Raw genomic sequence first — 17,564 nt, 5'->3', positions numbered from 1 at the left:
TGGTAACATTGTGATATCATGAAAGATTCTGTCTGTGGAAGACTATTTAGGGGCGGAGCTTTTTCAAAGAAAACTAGAGAAATTGCGCAAGGGTCTAACAGAAAAATATTTACCCTTATATATATATATATATATATATATATATATATATATATATATTTAAAGTGATGGTTGTGTAGTTCCAGCGAGAGAAAAAAATGTATATTTAAAAGAGTGTAGCCATCAACAATTGTGTGTTTTTTTTTTTTAAAGGTTTTCATCATATTTTTATTTTAAAATATTTTTATAACGCGTTTCGAGCTTAGGGTGTGCTCTCTTCAGATGTTTTCGTAAAAAGTTTTTCTTTAAAATGGGAGTTTGAAGAGTTATTTTTACCTCCGCTGATACTAAATGTGTTTTTCTGAAGAGAGTACACCCTAAGCTCGAAACGCGTTATAAAAATATTTTAAAATAAAAATATGATGAAAACCTTTAAACAAAACCCACAATTGTTGATGGCTACACTCTTTTAAATATATATATATATATATATATATATATATATATATATATATATATATATATTATTTTTCATTACCGTTTTATCTGTTTGGTTATATATGTTTGAGATGCTCGACCATATTTACGATCCAACAGCCTCGTCAGACCTTACAGAAGTGGTTGTTAGTATTAGGAATAAGTGTTTTAGAAGAAAAAACAGTGGAGGGGGTTGAGGTAGGAGATAATAAGGGGGAGGGAGACAGGTATTGACAATATTTCAGTTTTGAGGGTTAAGATACATTAGATTGTATTGTGTGTGAGGGTAGCAGATTCAGGTAGGCGTGGGTGGAGATATATGGATATAGGGAAGGGGGAGGTGGAGAGAGAATGGTAAAGAAAAGAAAAAAGGGGAGGAGGGAAGTAGAAGAGGGGAAAGTTTCAATTTTTAGGTTTTAAATTTTAAATGTCTTTTGCTTGTTCAGTAAGGTATATTAAGTAGATGAGGGGGAGAGAGGGAGAGGGAAAGAGAGGGAGAGGGAAAGGGTTAGTGTAGATGTCATGTTTTTGACAGGTACAGGGTTCATTTAAAATTTTCGTAGTCGCTATACGTCGACTTGTCCATTTCAGTTTACAATGGGTTGGTTTTTTTTATAATACATACGTTAACGCACGCGCAAATACGCATATATATATATATATGTACATTTCTACACATCCATATACAGACACATACGCACACAGACATAAACAATGTATATGCAGGCATACATGGATCCATATGCAGACATACACACACATACACACAATTGTTATACACATATATACACTCACAAATATATATAGACACACACATATATACATATATACACACACCTATTATATATATGGAGATATAGATCTCCAGTAAGAAGTAGATGTACACATACATACACACACATACACACGCATCTACCCCTATACACGTATATACAATTACATAAATATAGATATTAATATAAACATATAGACATATATACACATACACACACATATATATATATATATATATATATATATATATATATATATAAATTATTTATTATAATAATTTTTAAATACCTACAGACACTCGTGTTTCATCCTTTCGAGAATCATCAGTGCAGGGTGTCACGATTAACACCGGTCGATAGATTCGAACCCGGCAACAGAATCTATCTCTGGCTTCATTGGCAATGACCTAATCCATTCGGCCACCGTTACTGTTGAAATTTAAACATTTATTTTAAATGTGTGTGTGTGTTTTTTTTTTACTGTCTGTCAATGTAATCATTATACATATGCTTCGAATGCACATATGAGATAAATTGACCGACTTTTATTTCAACTGAAAGTGCTTAATGATAATAAACAAGTTCCTTAAAGAGGCTGACAGAATTATTGACTATGATAATTATTAAATATCTACAGACACTAGTGTTTTATCCTTTGGGGAATTATCAGTACAGGGTGCCACGATTAATACCGGTCGATAGATTCGAATACACATATATATATATATATATATATATATATATATATATATATATTACAGAGAGAGGGAGAGAGAGAGAGAGAATAAATGACAAAAAGTTATATTCCAAAATTCATGATGTTGACCATCCTTATTTATTCCTTTAATTCAGTTGACTTATACACTTCTTGACAGTATCTGTTTCGTAGCGCCAATCACTTATTTTTTATATCAATCAGTGAATCTATTATGCCCTTAACTCATCAGAAGAAATAGCAACAATCAATCCGTCAAAAGGAAGTGAAGTGTGATTTGACATGATTAAAATCCGAAAATTGGAAGGGAGACTGCAAATACCTTTTTATTTTTCCATTGCGCAATATTGAATTTTTATCAAACAAAGTTATTAAACCAAACTATTCGTACTAACAATTTTAATTAATTTATGGATCTTCTAATGAATCACATATATAAAAGTGAGGTTTTTTTTTGCACTAACTTTGATATTAAAAGCCTACTTTTTCTATTTTAAAATTATTAAAACAAACTTTTTAACATACTCAGTTATCATATGCAAGCGACCTCATAAAGATTAACTAATTTACATATTCCTTTGAAAAATGAACTTTGATTAATTAGTCATTTTTTATAGTTTCTTATTTGATGATTGGATTCAATTAACTATTACGCTCAGTTCTATTTGTACATATTTACTACATTGTGCATAACTGTATACCATTTAGGATGAAAAAGCTTTAGCACACACACACGTATATCTACCTAAATATCGCTACAAGTGAGAATGTGTGAGTGGATACTTCTCAGCTTATATACTCAACGAATTTCTTATCTACAGACTTGAAATTTGGTATATACGGTATTCAGACATGTAGAAAATTTTTATTCAGTTGTCATCCGGAAACATGGACTGCTAAGCGGTAAAAATGGAAAAATTAGTACATTGTGGTCATTGGATTTTTTTATCAACTGTTTCACGGCTGTGAATGCGTAAATCGTTCACATTATATTGAAAATAAGTAGGTTTGAAAGCAATTTTTAAAGATCGTATCAAGCTCGCCTGATTTTTATTGTATTTGACTCATTGTCTTTAAGTTTGGGTTTCAATCTCAGCTCGAGTATTTTTTTTTTTTTTTTACTTACAAGAAATCCACTGTTTCTCGAATGTGCATGCATGAATGGTTCGTATGGCAGATTACTTATTAAGAATAAGCAGCTTGGAAAAGACCTTTAAAAGCCTTTACCAGCTGGCCTAATGGTTATCGTACTTGATTTATTGTCTATAAATTTTGGCTTTGACTTTAGCTCGAGTATTTTTTACTTACAAGAAGTGAACTGTTTACAAAAAGCATAATCTTTCCGTTACTTCATTTTTTTTTTTTTTTAAAGAAATTTAACGTTACGTTAAACACTTACGGTATTTCTGTTTATAATAAATAAGAATCGTGCATTAATTAAAATAATACGTATTTTACGACCGGACAAAGCCGGGCGGCCTGCTAGTTTATCTATAAAACTAAGAATGTTTGTGTGTGTTGAGGACACTACTCAATCTATATTTTTTACAAATTTTAAACACATTTTGGGTCTACAGACTTGAAATTTTTGTATATAGATATGTGGAAAATTTTTTAATCTTTTTTTTTTTTATCCGAAAAAACGGGCTGGTAAGGGGTCAAAACTGAAAACTTGGTACTTGTGGGTCATGGGATTTTTATTTGTTTATCAACTGTTTCACCAGGTTTGGAAACACTTTTTAAGAGCGTGGCAAGGTTGTCTAATGGTTATCGTACTAGGCTCATTGGCTTTAGGTTTTGGCTTCGATCTCAGCTCGAGCATACTTACAAGAAGTTAACTTTTTAGAAAAACTATAATACTCGCATGCACATGTCTCAGTTTCATCTCGTTTTTGTTTTTTTTCATTATTTTAAGGAATTTAACGTTACGTTTAATGCCGGACAACGCTAAGTATATATATATATATATATTTGTGTGTGTGTGTGTGTGTGTGTGTGTGTGTGTGTGTGTGTGTGTGTGCGTGTGTGATTTTGTTTGTGTGTGTATGGGACAGTCTCTACCAAACTCCTCTGTCAATTTTGGAACTTGGTATATGATGATTTTGTTCTGTGGGACAAATTCGATTTGGTTTTTAGCCGGAAACAATAGCTAAGGTGTCAAAATTGAAAAACAATTCGAACTTGGCAGGCTTGAGTCGAATTAAAGTGTTCACGTATGCATGCGCAAATATACATTTATACGTTAAAATCAATTCATTTTTTAATGTTTTGGCTATCCAGTTGACCACAGCGCTAGAGCTGTTGGTTTCGATTCTAGCTGAAGGCATCTAAGACATTTTTTTATATAAATGTTTAAATTGCTACAATTACATTACATTCAATAGAGAATTGGTTCTATAGGAAGAAGAATACGAAATCTTAATAAATAAGAAATATACTTAAGCGTCTTTTACGATCGAGTAACGTCAGGCGGCCTGTTAGTGTATATTTGTGTGTGTGTGTATGTGCGCGCGAGCGCGTGGGTATTTCCACAAACTGGCTCCTGTAATAGCTCCAATAAAAACACAGAGCTAAGTAATCATTGATAAGTTCCATTGAGAAGAAAACTATTTAGTATGTAAACACCTTTTTATATAAATATATTATTTCTTAATCTGGAAATTGAGCACTCTGTCAACTTTTCTTTAAAGAACTTGTTTCCATTATATATATATATATATATATATATATATATATATATATATATACCAAATAAAAAAATATTTTGTTACTTATTTTTAATGCCGTATCCCGGGGTTTTACTGAATATATATATATATATATATATATATATATATATATGTACATAACTAAGTGATCGATTTTGCGATACGAAACAGATACTGTCAAGAATTGTAAATGTCAATTGAATTAAAGGAATAAATAATAAGATGGTCAACATGGTGAATATAGTTTCTTGTTATTTATTCACTATATTGCTCTGTAATTACATCCGGCTTCTTAAATACCTATTGGTATATATTATAAGGAAATATATTTATACAGAAATCTCTCTCTCTCTCTCTCTCTCTCTCTCTCTCTCTCTCTCTCTCTCTCTCTCTCTCTCTCTCTCTCTCTCTCTCTCTACACACACACACATTATATATATGTATATATATATATATATATTCTTTTCTTCTGTTCGAAAATGATTATTTTAAGTTTCTGTCATATGCACGCGATGCTTGGTAGAGTAAAAGAAGATCAGAAGAATTTGACAACAATATTTCAGGTTAAATTCTAAGTGTTCATCCATATTTCTCTGAAATGAAGAATACTCGTGATGGTTGAGCAATTATCGCTTTTCTAAATTCATTGGATGCTGCCTGTGAAGAGAAGAACGAATTACAGTGTAGGCAAAGTACAGCAAAGTTAGTCATGCAGAAAAAAAACATAAAAATGCATGTCTTACCATTTCCCCATTCTCTGTCATGGTTCACTTGATCGTTCTTGCAAGATCAAAAGTTGGCATTTTGTGTGACATATTGTCAAACACTAATGAGTCCGCCTCCAAAAAGTGTGTGGATTCTCTCTCTCTCTCTCTCTCTCTCTCTCTCTCTCTCTCTCTCTCTCTCTCTCTCTCTCTCTCTATCTATCTATCTATCTCTCTCCCTCTGGCTTTGTAATAACGTTTTCTTTATCCCTCAGTTTCTCTGCAAGAATCTTGTATTCCAAGTGTCAGCAACTGCAAAAGAATAACGTTAGAATTTGGCGTCTGTGTCTAATTTTTTTTTTTCAGACTTAAACATTCATTAAAAAAATAATTTCAACACAAATATTTGTTAAATTTTACATTGTAGGGCGAGAAAAGTTTCTGCATAAATATTTTTGTATTAAGATATCGTACTTATATTAAACAGACATTTTTGCCGCACGATTACTGTTGTTATTACTGTTGTTATTACTGTTAAATATTTCATCAACAAAAACATTCATGATGTGTACAATTATGTTGGCATCAACATATTCGCACGTCCTTTCGTATAAATAATTAAATTCGTTTAAAAGTATTTCGAACAAAAGTAAACAAATAAATGACGCGCACACACACACACATAATATATATAATTCCAGATTAAGATTTTTTTAGAAATGAAGGAACCAATTAAGTTTTAAGGAGATTAATGCAAGAGTGCTTAATACCGAAGTAGTGCGAAATAAACTTTTTAAAAATAATTTTACGGACTCTACATTTGTTAAGTAATATCGCCTGAAGGTGTCTCTAATTACTTGCAACTGACTGATCGAAACATACTCATAAATGTGTAGCGACATATACATGATTATGTAAAATGAATATATATATATATATATATATATATATATATATATATATATATATATATATAAAACAGTGAACCATAATCGGATGTTAAAAAATAATATATAAGTCGATTAAAAAAAAATCACCAAGTGTAAAACAACCCAGGAAGAAGTGAACACTATTCGGAATTTTATAAAATAAATAAGTTGATTAAGAAAAAAAGAAAAACATCACGAAATGCAAAAAGGAATAGAAATAATTTTTTTTTTGTAGAATTGTTGTAATAAAAAAAAAGAAGCTTAGAACGAATGTATCCTGCGAAATAGTTCCAACTGCCAGCGAAGGTTTTCTCTGCTTACACAAAGTAAGAGGCTGAAACTCATGGCAAGCGCCTCGAGGACGGACAGGTGAAACTTCGTGCGTCCTCTGTGTAAAACATAAAAACAATCCGAAGAGAATGTAGAAGCACAATCTTTTTCATCTACTAAGTGCTGTCCAATAGCCGATTCTACTAATTAGGAACTCCTGGAAATAGACTGATGATCTCGGATGTAACGCGGCACATGCTGGGCGATTTTAATCTGGATACGCTGGGTCGTATTGCCTATGTAGACGGCACCACACCAACATTGAAATTTATAAACAATATTACTTAACTGAAAGATAGGCAAGACGCGTTTACGAAAAGAGGGAAAAGGGTGCTTTGTAAAGAAAGCAATTCGAAGGGTTAAAGCGCCAAAATTCGAAGTGACAAGAGAGAAAATCTTGTCTCCAATAGGTTGGCCTTCAGGCCCAATCCAAGGTAACTTGACGTATATATTTTTTCTTGGGTTGTTTTACACTTAGTTATTTCTTTAATCGATTTATGTATTATTTTTTAACATTCGATTATGGTTCAGTTCTTTCCCATTATTTTAAAATTTGCTATTCTAATAAAATTATGTCCCATATATATATATATATATATATATATATATATATATATATATATATATATATATATATATATATATATTATATATATATAAGGATAAAGAGCGGTTTCTGAAATTCGTGTTAGGGTTGAAAACTTCATTCCTCAGTGCTGAAATATTAAAATTATCACGGAATTAATTTATTTATTTATTGCGGACTATTATCCTCATCTTTTTTAGTTGGTATTTCATGGCGTTTCGTTACCACCTGACGAAGGCAAGAGGAATAGTTGTCCGAAACGTCGTGAAACAACAATTAAAAAAAGATGAGGATAATATATTACTAATCTAAATAATGAATTCTAATTAATTCAATAATATGTTTATCACGGTATTTTCTACACTGTTTGTGTATTCCATTTCTCGTGGATATCCGGCAAAACGATCCCAGTCCCTCCCTCTTTTTTCGGCACATCATTCAACACTACAGCCAAATTTGGAACAATTACATCGAGGGCATTGCCAGGGCCGCTGCAAGGAAGGTGGGATCACTCTACTGTGCTAGAAAACTACTAACACCCGAAAGTATCCTGTACCTCTAAAAGGCAACCATTCGCCTATGTATGGAGTATTGCTGTCATATTTGGGCTGGTGCATCGGCTACTAGTCACTCGCTCCTTGACAGGGTTCAAAAGAGAGTCGCTAATCTGATAGGCCCTGAACTGGCATCTAAGCTTCAGCCTCTGTCCCATCGACGAAACGTTGCATCCCTCTGCCTGTTCTACAAGTATTATAATGGTGAATGCTCTGACGAACTGCAAGCACTTGTGCCACCACGACGTGAACACCCTCGACAGGCCCGACAGGCTACAAAATCCCACCCCCACACTGTAGACCTCCCTAGATGTAAAATATCTTTCTACTCCAGTAGTTTCTTCCCCAGAACCGCTAAACTTTGGAATTCCATTCCAGGTCCCTGCTTCCCCAACTGTACTGACGTGCAGAAGTTCAAGTGCAACGTGAACCAACATCTTGCTGCCCAAATCTCTACATAGTACCCCAGTAGTTGTTGCCCCTGATAATAGCCCCTACACCAAAGTGGCAATGTGCCTTGTATGGGGTGAAAATGTAAAAAAAAAAAAAAGAAAAATGACCAAAAACGTAAAAGTGATATTTCAGTGACATGTACATCACATGTAACCCACCTTTATAGAAAGTTAGAGAAATTCGTCACAAACACAAGATTGAATAAAAACGTCCAGATATGAAGAGAGAGAGAGAGAGAGAGAGGGAGAGAGAGAGAGAGAGAGAATAAAAATTTATGAAACTCTTCTGATTAAATTTGAATCGGCGAAAATTAATATTGCATCTAATGCGGCAATAATGTATTAGTCGAATTTGGTAACTAATTTCATAAAAAGACGACAAAAACAAAACAAAACAAAAAACACCACCAACACATTATTATTATTATTATTATTATTATTATTATTATTGTTGTTGTTGTTGTTATTTTTATTTATTTATTTATTTACTGCTATCAAAATAATGATCATTCAGTAACAAGATACTTTCTTATGATTATCGCAAAGATCGAAAACAGTCGAGATGTACAATACAACCGCCATGGATCTTAGCTATGCCAACTATCGCTTGATATTAAAAAGATTGCTCCTATTTTAGAAAGAATATACTTTATACTTCAATGCTACAAAATACAAACTAAAATATTCTATAGTTCTGGAATTGAGTTACGTTTGAAAAATAAATCAATTTTTATTCTTCTAATAATCAGTAATCTGTAATTACCCGAGCAAGTCACCCATCTTTTATATAACGCTCTGTCTGTCTGTCTCTCATTTTTAGTTGATTGGCCCACTTACTAATAGTTTTTAATGCGGCTGTGAGCATTTAGAGAAAAAGATAAACCTTTAGAAAAATAGTAACTCTTTTTACCTAATTTACACGATGTGTTTGTGCAAACCATAAACACGTATGTAAATTAGATAGAAAAATAATGTCTCTCTCTGCCTCTATATTATTCATAAGGAAGTATAGAAGTAAAACGGCATATTATTTTCAAGAATGTGCACGTCACAGTTTATATATTTTCGAAAGAAATCAGAATGTAACAAAATGTGGTAGTCGCTGTGATCCAACGAGTCACACACGGTGTCTTATTCGTGCAAATATCGGGATGTAAGTTTAACAAAACAACAAGTATCTTCATTTTCATGGCAGGTGCTTGACTAAGCTATTCCCGCTCCCCGCAGCCTGTAGAACATTCACGGCAAACACTCGATTAGCCACAATCACTGTTAGCTATTTCCTTGACTCTATATGTGCCTAAAACTAAACTAAAATTATACGAGTAAAGCTTTTTTCTCTCAGAGTTGCTCGTCTGTGGAATGCAATACCATGGAGCTGCTTCCCAGCTGACTACAACATTGTCGTTTTCAAATCCAATGTAAGCAAATTCTTGTTGAACCGTCCTCTAAAATAATTCATTTCTGCCCAATTTCCACCATCTCCGATCATCGGGGTATTGTCTCCTCTGACACTTATACCGTGTCCTGGCCGTTATTTTTTAACTGTGTCGCTACAATTCTAACCTCTCTTGGATCACCATGCCATCTGGCACCGTCACAAAGGAACAAACAAACAAAGAAAAATAAATCCGACTCAGCATTTTTTTTTAGGTGCAAATGAAATGCAGTTATTCGTGGTTCTTCCAAAAATTTGCACACGCAGACGTGTTTCCTTAAAAGTCACCGTCGCCGTCACCCCACGCAGGCGCCTGTCAGCGCTTTCTCCCTCTCGACTTTCACACGTTCTTCTTGCCCGGCGCGCACTTTGCTTCTCTGCCGACCACGTGGAGTATTTTTCTCCTCATTTTCTTGGGACGCAAGTTCACGCACACTTGCTAATTTGCATACGTGTTTTAACGGCTGCTGCTGTTGCTAATATTTTCGCTAGACAGCTATCCTTCGACCCCTACTGATATTTTCACACGCGCTTACTATTACACATTCATTAATCCTTATCCTTGAGTGGCCTTTGGGCCTTGATAAGCGGTGACTCTATAGTATATAAAAAAAGTGCTATTAGATCAAGTTCGAACGTGCTATCCAACTTTATTTTTACAAGTTGTTAATTGAACAAGCTTTTATTCGACGAATGTGGAGATTTCTCGAAGCGATACACATCAAAGTTGATGAAAGCACGTGAACTGTCTGGAAGTGGCTCATTAAATGTCATTTGGCATAAACATTAAAACTTATTAACGCCACAAGTCAACGCAACTAGTTTTTTTTTCTTTGCATTTACAAACGAAGAGAAGAGCCTGAAAGCAGAAGCAATATAAAACTCTTGACAATAGATGAAAGGTTATAAAAGGAGTTGCGATAAGTAATGGATTTCAATAATGGACGGAGGGAATATTTAACTGAGTCAGAAACCATGTGGTCTGCTCCTGGTTCAAATCGATCGAAACTACCTCAATAGTAAGCGCCAGATCATGATAACATTTGGCACTGAGGTTCATGTGTAACGGATCTAGGGCATTAGTATCCCGGTTATTAGTTTCCCCGTGCCTAAGTGGCCTTAGCGTACATTTTCATTTGTGTACCGGTAATGTCTGTTTTTGTTGAGGTTTTTACCTCATCTTAGGACAGAACAGTGACACCTCGTCCTGAAATAATAAAAAAAAAGTTTAAATTGTGTTTGCATGTACTCTTTTTTATTTTGACGAAGATATAAATTTTATTGCTTGAGAGCTTGTTTTGGATTCGGTTTAAATTGTATTTGCATGCACTTTTTTTGACGGCGACATAACATGTACTGTATTGTAAATTTTAATTGTAATAAACAGGACTAAGATTCCTCTCGTATTTTTTACCGTTAGCAAAACAGTGGTTATTTCACTTTTCATGTTACTGTTCTTTCTTAATTGATGTCTAATATTTTTTATTAAAATTCCACAAAAACTGGAAGTATCTAAATTTTCACGAAAGGGCACATAGCCCCTTCGTCGTATTTTCCAGAGAACTACATTAAACTAAATATAGTCCACAATCTGCACCAATCAGCCGTGTTTCAAAATTCATAATAGTTGAAGAATATCATTTCAGTTTTTATCATCCCACTTTACGGATGCATCGTTTACAGTAGACCTCCGGGATGCGGCATTAATCCATTCGGGGGGTTGTGGTCGTAAGGTAGAATCGCCGTATGGCGGGGCCTAAGCAAAGTTTTATACAATAATATTAAAAATCAGTAACAAAATACAGTATAGTATATAATGCACATGTATATAATCAAATAACATTATAAATAACACCGTACGGCAGGGAAAATACCGGAACCAGGGGCCGTAAAACATCGTATTTCACACGAGAAAGAAAACCGAATTCCGGGGCCACTTAATTTCGGATTTTAACAGCAATTTTTTAACAAAAAAAACAAAAAAACGAAACGCTGATGAACAAATAAACATCTTTCGATATTCCCTTTTCATTCTTGTGTGTGTGTGTGTGTGTGTGTGTGTGTGTGTGTGCTATTCAGTATTAGGTGAAATAAGAATTGGAAGAGTGTTTAGTTACTCGTTGAAGTTACCATTATTTCTATGCAAACAATCTTCCAATTGAAGATCAGATGTATAATGCCCATTGAATAATATATATATATATATATATATATATATATATATATATATATATGGTGAGCCTAAGGTAGGTGGATATTAAAAAATATTTATTTAGACATCACGCCCCCCCCCCAAAAAAAAATCGCGGTCAAGTCTGGTATCCACTTTTGTCTCACCCTCACATATAGCGAACAGTGCTTGTATAAAAATATTAGGTTATCATTTGCCAACGGTGTCTGTCCCTTGGTTAAAACTGCCATCAACAAGACGACTGTTCAATTCCAAATATCAGCATATAATGAGCGCTGGTTTAGTCGCACAGAAGTGTTGTAATACAGCGAAACAACTCCACCTCTCCCTCTCTGTCCCCCCCCTCTCTCTCTCTCTCTCTCTCTATATATATATATATATATATATATATATATAATCATCCAAATACAGTACTGTTTCGTTGTATCACAGTTCATCAGTGCGGCTAGAGAGGCAACTACCTCAAGCCAGGATCGAAACCCGACCGTCTAAACGACAGTCAAGGCTTCTGCGCTATTCGGCTGCTGCTGTGTGGGTAGTGAATTAACGATGTTTTGACATCGTCCAAATGCCAAAGCTGGATTTGTTTACACAAAGAGCATCGCTTAATACGCTGATGGACGTTTGTATATCACTTGCAAATATGCTCGACCCAAGATAGGGAACATTATAGTCATCCACATACAGTACTATTTCACTGCATCATAGCTTATAAGTGCGGCTAGACAGGCAACTACTTCAAGCCAGTATCGAAACCCGACCGTCTAAACGACAGTCAAAGCTTATACTATATATATATATATATATATATATATATATATATATATGTGTGTGTGTGTGTGTGTGTGTGTGTGTGTGCGTGCGATGGGAATAATGGAAATAGTATTCATAGATTCATCCAGAGGAAGTCTCGAAATAAAGACGAAACGTTGATGAACACATAACTCGGTTTGTTCCTTTTTATTTTATTTCTTTCTCTCTCTCTCTCTCTCTCTATATATATATATATATATATATATATATATATATATATATATATATATACAGTGATGATCATATTTAGTGGCACGGTAAAATAAAAGTTAAATTTTGTCTAATAAATTCTAAAAAAGGGATTAAATTAAAGAAAATAACAAAGTATATTATGTATTTTTAACTGGCCTTTCCGATGCAGCAATCGGATTTTAGAAAAAATAAATAACAAAGGAACAACAAACATAATTGCAAAAAACCCTTGTTCAAAATTATTGGCACGGCTTTGTTTTTCTTTTAGTATCAGTATAATATCAATCAATTTCCGGTTTACGTGCTTTCTGAACTTTTTTATAGCCATATTATGCTTGTTTAACGCTAATTCAGTGAATTTCAGATAATTTTTAGATAGCGATTTATTTAAACTATTATAAGTGACTAAATTATAATTTTCAATCGCCATGGTTAAAACTAAGGAACACAGCGAAGACGTCAGGAAGCTTGTTGTAGCATGCCATACCAATGGGGAGGGCTATGATAAGATTTCAAAGAAGCTAAACCTTCCCAAATCCACTGTTAGAGCCATAATAAACAAGTTCAAATCGCAAGGCCACGTTATGAGTTTAGAGGGTAGAGGGAGAAAAAGGATTCTTTCCCCAAAAGATGAACGGAAAATTGTTCGACAAGTAAAACAAAACCCAAGGATCTCTGTTGGGGAGATTGTTGATGAACAGAGCACCTCTGGAGTGAATGTATCTCGACATACAGTTGGTAGAGTTTTGAAGAGAGCTGGTTTAAAAGCATGTCGTCCGAGAAAGACTCCCTTATTGAAGCCTATGCACCTGAAAGCAAGGCTAGCCTTTGCAAAACGTCATATTGATAAAGATGTTGCATTCTGGAAACGTGTTCTATGGACTGACGAAACGAAAATAGAGTTATTTGGCCATAATAAAGTGTCTTATATTTACAGAAAATCTGGCGAAGCTTTCCTGCCTAAGAACACCATACCCACAGTGAAGCACGGTGGAGGCAGTTTGATGTTTTGGGGATCCTTTGCTGCCTCTGGACCAGGGCGACTTGTTAAGGTCACAGGTAGCATAAAAAAGGAAGATTATGTTAAAATATTGGATGAAAACCTGAAAGACTCTGCTAAAGAGCTCTCACTTGGTCGTCGTTGGTGGTTCATGCAAGATAATGACCCAAAGCATTCGGCTAAACTGACTAAGAAATGGCTTGAGGACAATCATATTAATGTTTTGGAGTGGCCATCACAAAGCCCAGACCTTAATCCAATTGAAAATTTATGGAGAACATTAAAATTGAGGGTAATGCAAAGGAAGCCTAAGAATCTTATTCATATGGAGGATTATTGTCAGGAAGAGTGGGCTAAAATTACTACTGAAGAGTGCAACAACTTGGTTGTAAACTATGAAAAGCGACTGAGGAAGGTAATCAAGGCCAAAGGCTATACAATTGATTATTAAATAAATCGTGCCAATAATTTTGAACAAGGGTTTTTTGCAATTATGTTTGTTGTTCCTTTGTTATTTATTTTTTCTAAAATCCGATTGCTGCATCGGAAAGGCCAGTTAAAAATACATAATATACTTTGTTATTTTCTTTAATTTAATCCCTTTTTTAGAATTTATTAGACAAAATTTAACTTTTATTTTACCGTGCCAATAAATATGATCATCACTGTATATATATATATATATATATATATATATATATATATATATATATATATATATATAGTAGAAGCTTTGACTGTCGTTTAGACGGTCGGGTTTCGTTCCTGGCTTGAAGTAGTTGCCTGTCTAGCCGCATTTATATATATATATATATATATATATATATATATATATATATATGGTTTTAAATAAAATGGTAGGCGGCAGTTTCTCGAGAGCTCTTTCGGCTATCATCTCTTCAGGAGCAAATCGATAGCAATCTAAATAATATTGTGGCGAAAATAAAGAGTTCTATAGGGGAACTTATTTAATGTGCCAACGTACGGGGGCATTAATTAAATTTATTTACGTTTAAAAACGATTAAAAATGTTGGCACAACGAGGGAGAAAAAAAAAAAAAAAAAAAAAAAGCGGGAGAAAAAATTTCAAAGTTCCCCAAAGAGAAACAATGCGTTAGATGTTTCTTTTTGCCGGCACAAAGAAGGTTGACGCACCGCGATAGAGACAGCCTCCAAAATCTTTAAATGGTTTTTGGAGTCCGCTCTATGTAGCACCTCGAACCAATCTATTTTATATCTATCGGCACAGCACGGGTTGTCAACCAAATGCTGGCCAATAGCAGAGTCCAAGGCTGCAGAAGGAGGGAGACCTCCGAACCCCATCCTCCCTTGTCTGATCTTCGATGGAACATGCTGGTTTATACGAGTCAAAAGGTGCAAGGATGTTCGCCCAACATAACCAGCATCGCACTGGCATTTAAAATTTATATATATATATATATATATATATATATATATATATATATATATATATATATATATATATATATATATATGAGTGCTGGTGTAGTCACACATTGAGCTCTCGCATATATATATATATATATATATATATATATATATATATATATATATATATATTGAGCTCTCCAGTAAATGAAACTGTGAGCTTCTATCAGGATATAATGCATTGCATATACATGTGTGTGGGTGTTTGAGTAATTCAGTATCATAGGAGAAATTAGAAATAGGCAGAGTGTGCAATTACTCGTTCAAGAGCATTTGTGTTCGTCAAACTATCAAAACGTCGCCTGATGAATCGGTTTTATTTGACTTAAGAGTGAATCCTTTACATGTAAATACATAAACATACCTCTCTTTATACGGATATAGATGTATTTTATCTATTTACAGTTGGGGTTTTCTTTGATATGTTACCCTCGCCCATGCATGCACCCCCATCTACAGCAACGATCTTTAAAGAGAAAATCAAATAAATATACAAAAAACAACACAGACACAAAGAAATAGATGTGACTATGAGACCCCTTCTATCAGAACAAACAAATCCTTTTTTTTTCTTCTTTTTTTTTTTCAAGATTTTACAGGATATCCTTTGTAAAAGTTAAAAGCATGCCGGGATTGGGGAAAGAGGAAGTGCACCGGATGAATGGAAGAAGATAGCCATACTGACCATTCAGCTGGGTCGCCCAGCCACATTTGATGATGACCAAAGACGGACAGGAAGAAACAACTGCATGTTCGAAACGTAAGACAACAACTACAGAGGAGACTTTCCATAGTGTCATCAAGATGCATCCGGAATTGTATAAAAAAAAAAAAAACAAAAAACAAAGAAAGATAAAACACAGACAATAACAAACTCAAATTCTGTGTCCATCAAAGAAAGTCTCCAGGCGCGGGAGGGGGGCAGCCTTCCCCTATCCTTTGATGCAGACTGACAACATATTTACTGGTTAGTGTAGCTATCAAGTTCAGGTGCGCAGTGTTTAAAACCTGTCACCACCGCGAAATAAACTTTCCTTCCGCCGAAAATCTAACATTACAAAGAATATCCTGTAAATTCCTGGCAAAACATCTTTTTAAGATCTACCCTAAATGTTTCTTTATACTGATCTACGGTCAGATTTGATACAATGGTATCGAGATAAATGATTATTACAGATTTGAAACGATTAAACATCTGTATATAGGAAGAGTACATAACCGCTCCCACAGAGCTCATTCCAGATAACCTAAATAATTGTTTAAAACTTGAGAAACCGAAATCAATCGAATGATATATATATATATATATATATATATAAGATATATATATACACAATATATACAATACATGTATATATATGTATATATATATATACAATACATGATACAATACAATATATGATATATATATATATATATATATATATATATATATATATATATATATATATATATATACAATAGACAAATGCAAGCATGGAAAGTAATATGGTTAAGCTTAAACATGGAAAAGAAAAGGACAAGATATTCTCGTAAAAAATATAAATTTATAATTTAAAAGATTGCAATAATGCTGCAATATTTTAAGTCATAAATTTATTATATTTTTGTACTAGAATATTTTGTCCTTTTTTTCCATGTTTAAGCTTAACCATATATCTTTTCATGCACGCATTTTTAGTCGCGTGCAAGCGACTCTATAAGTCGGTCTGTCGGTCTGTCCCTAACACTTTTGTGTTTGGCCTTTTTGTTAAGATCAAGGGTCTGTTGTTAATAGATGCTGTTCTTAGCTTTTTAAGCTTTTCGTGGCCTTTTGGCCAAGACCAAAGTGTAATATCTGTTCCGGCAGATACTGCAAGCAAAGACCATATGTGGGGTCAACCTCACATATAAAACCTTGGTCAATATAGGGGCAACCCTTCATACCAGTTGTCAATATCCAGCTCCCCTACTCCCCGGAGAGTTGGTCCCCATTTCCCTTTCACCCCTCACATTAAAAATCGGCCTTGTGCCTAATTTGCTTGGTGGGGGAGCAAATAAATACCAACCTCACATATAAGACCTTGATCAATGTAGGGGAAACCCTTCATACCAGTTGTCACTATCCAGCTCCCCTACTCCCCGGGGAGTTGGTCCCCATTTCCCCTTCACTCCTCACATTAAAAATCGGCCTTGTGCCTAATTTGCTCGGTGGGGGAACAAGTAAATACGCTT

At 34.2% G+C, this 17,564-nt stretch overlaps 1 protein-coding gene across 1 annotated transcript in view; it reads right to left on the bottom strand.

Annotated features, from left to right (window-relative positions):
* Positions 1-5,481, bottom strand: part of LOC145255809 (uncharacterized) — a 551,788-nt gene extending 546,307 nt beyond the window's left edge. The window contains exon 1 of the mRNA XM_080114539.1: positions 5,456-5,481. Within this exon, the coding sequence (XP_079970665.1) occupies positions 5,456-5,466 (11 nt within the window). The 5' untranslated portion in view covers positions 5,467-5,481. The remainder of the gene's footprint in view (positions 1-5,455) is intronic.
* Between the last annotated feature and the right edge of the window lie 12,083 nt (positions 5,482-17,564).

The sequence above is a fragment of the Euprymna scolopes genome, chromosome 3 (assembly GCF_053919585.1).
Source record: "Euprymna scolopes isolate OS-2025 chromosome 3, ASM5391958v1, whole genome shotgun sequence".
NCBI lineage: Eukaryota > Metazoa > Mollusca > Cephalopoda > Sepiida > Sepiolidae > Euprymna > Euprymna scolopes.
This window is presented reverse-complemented; position numbering and strand designations above follow the sequence as displayed.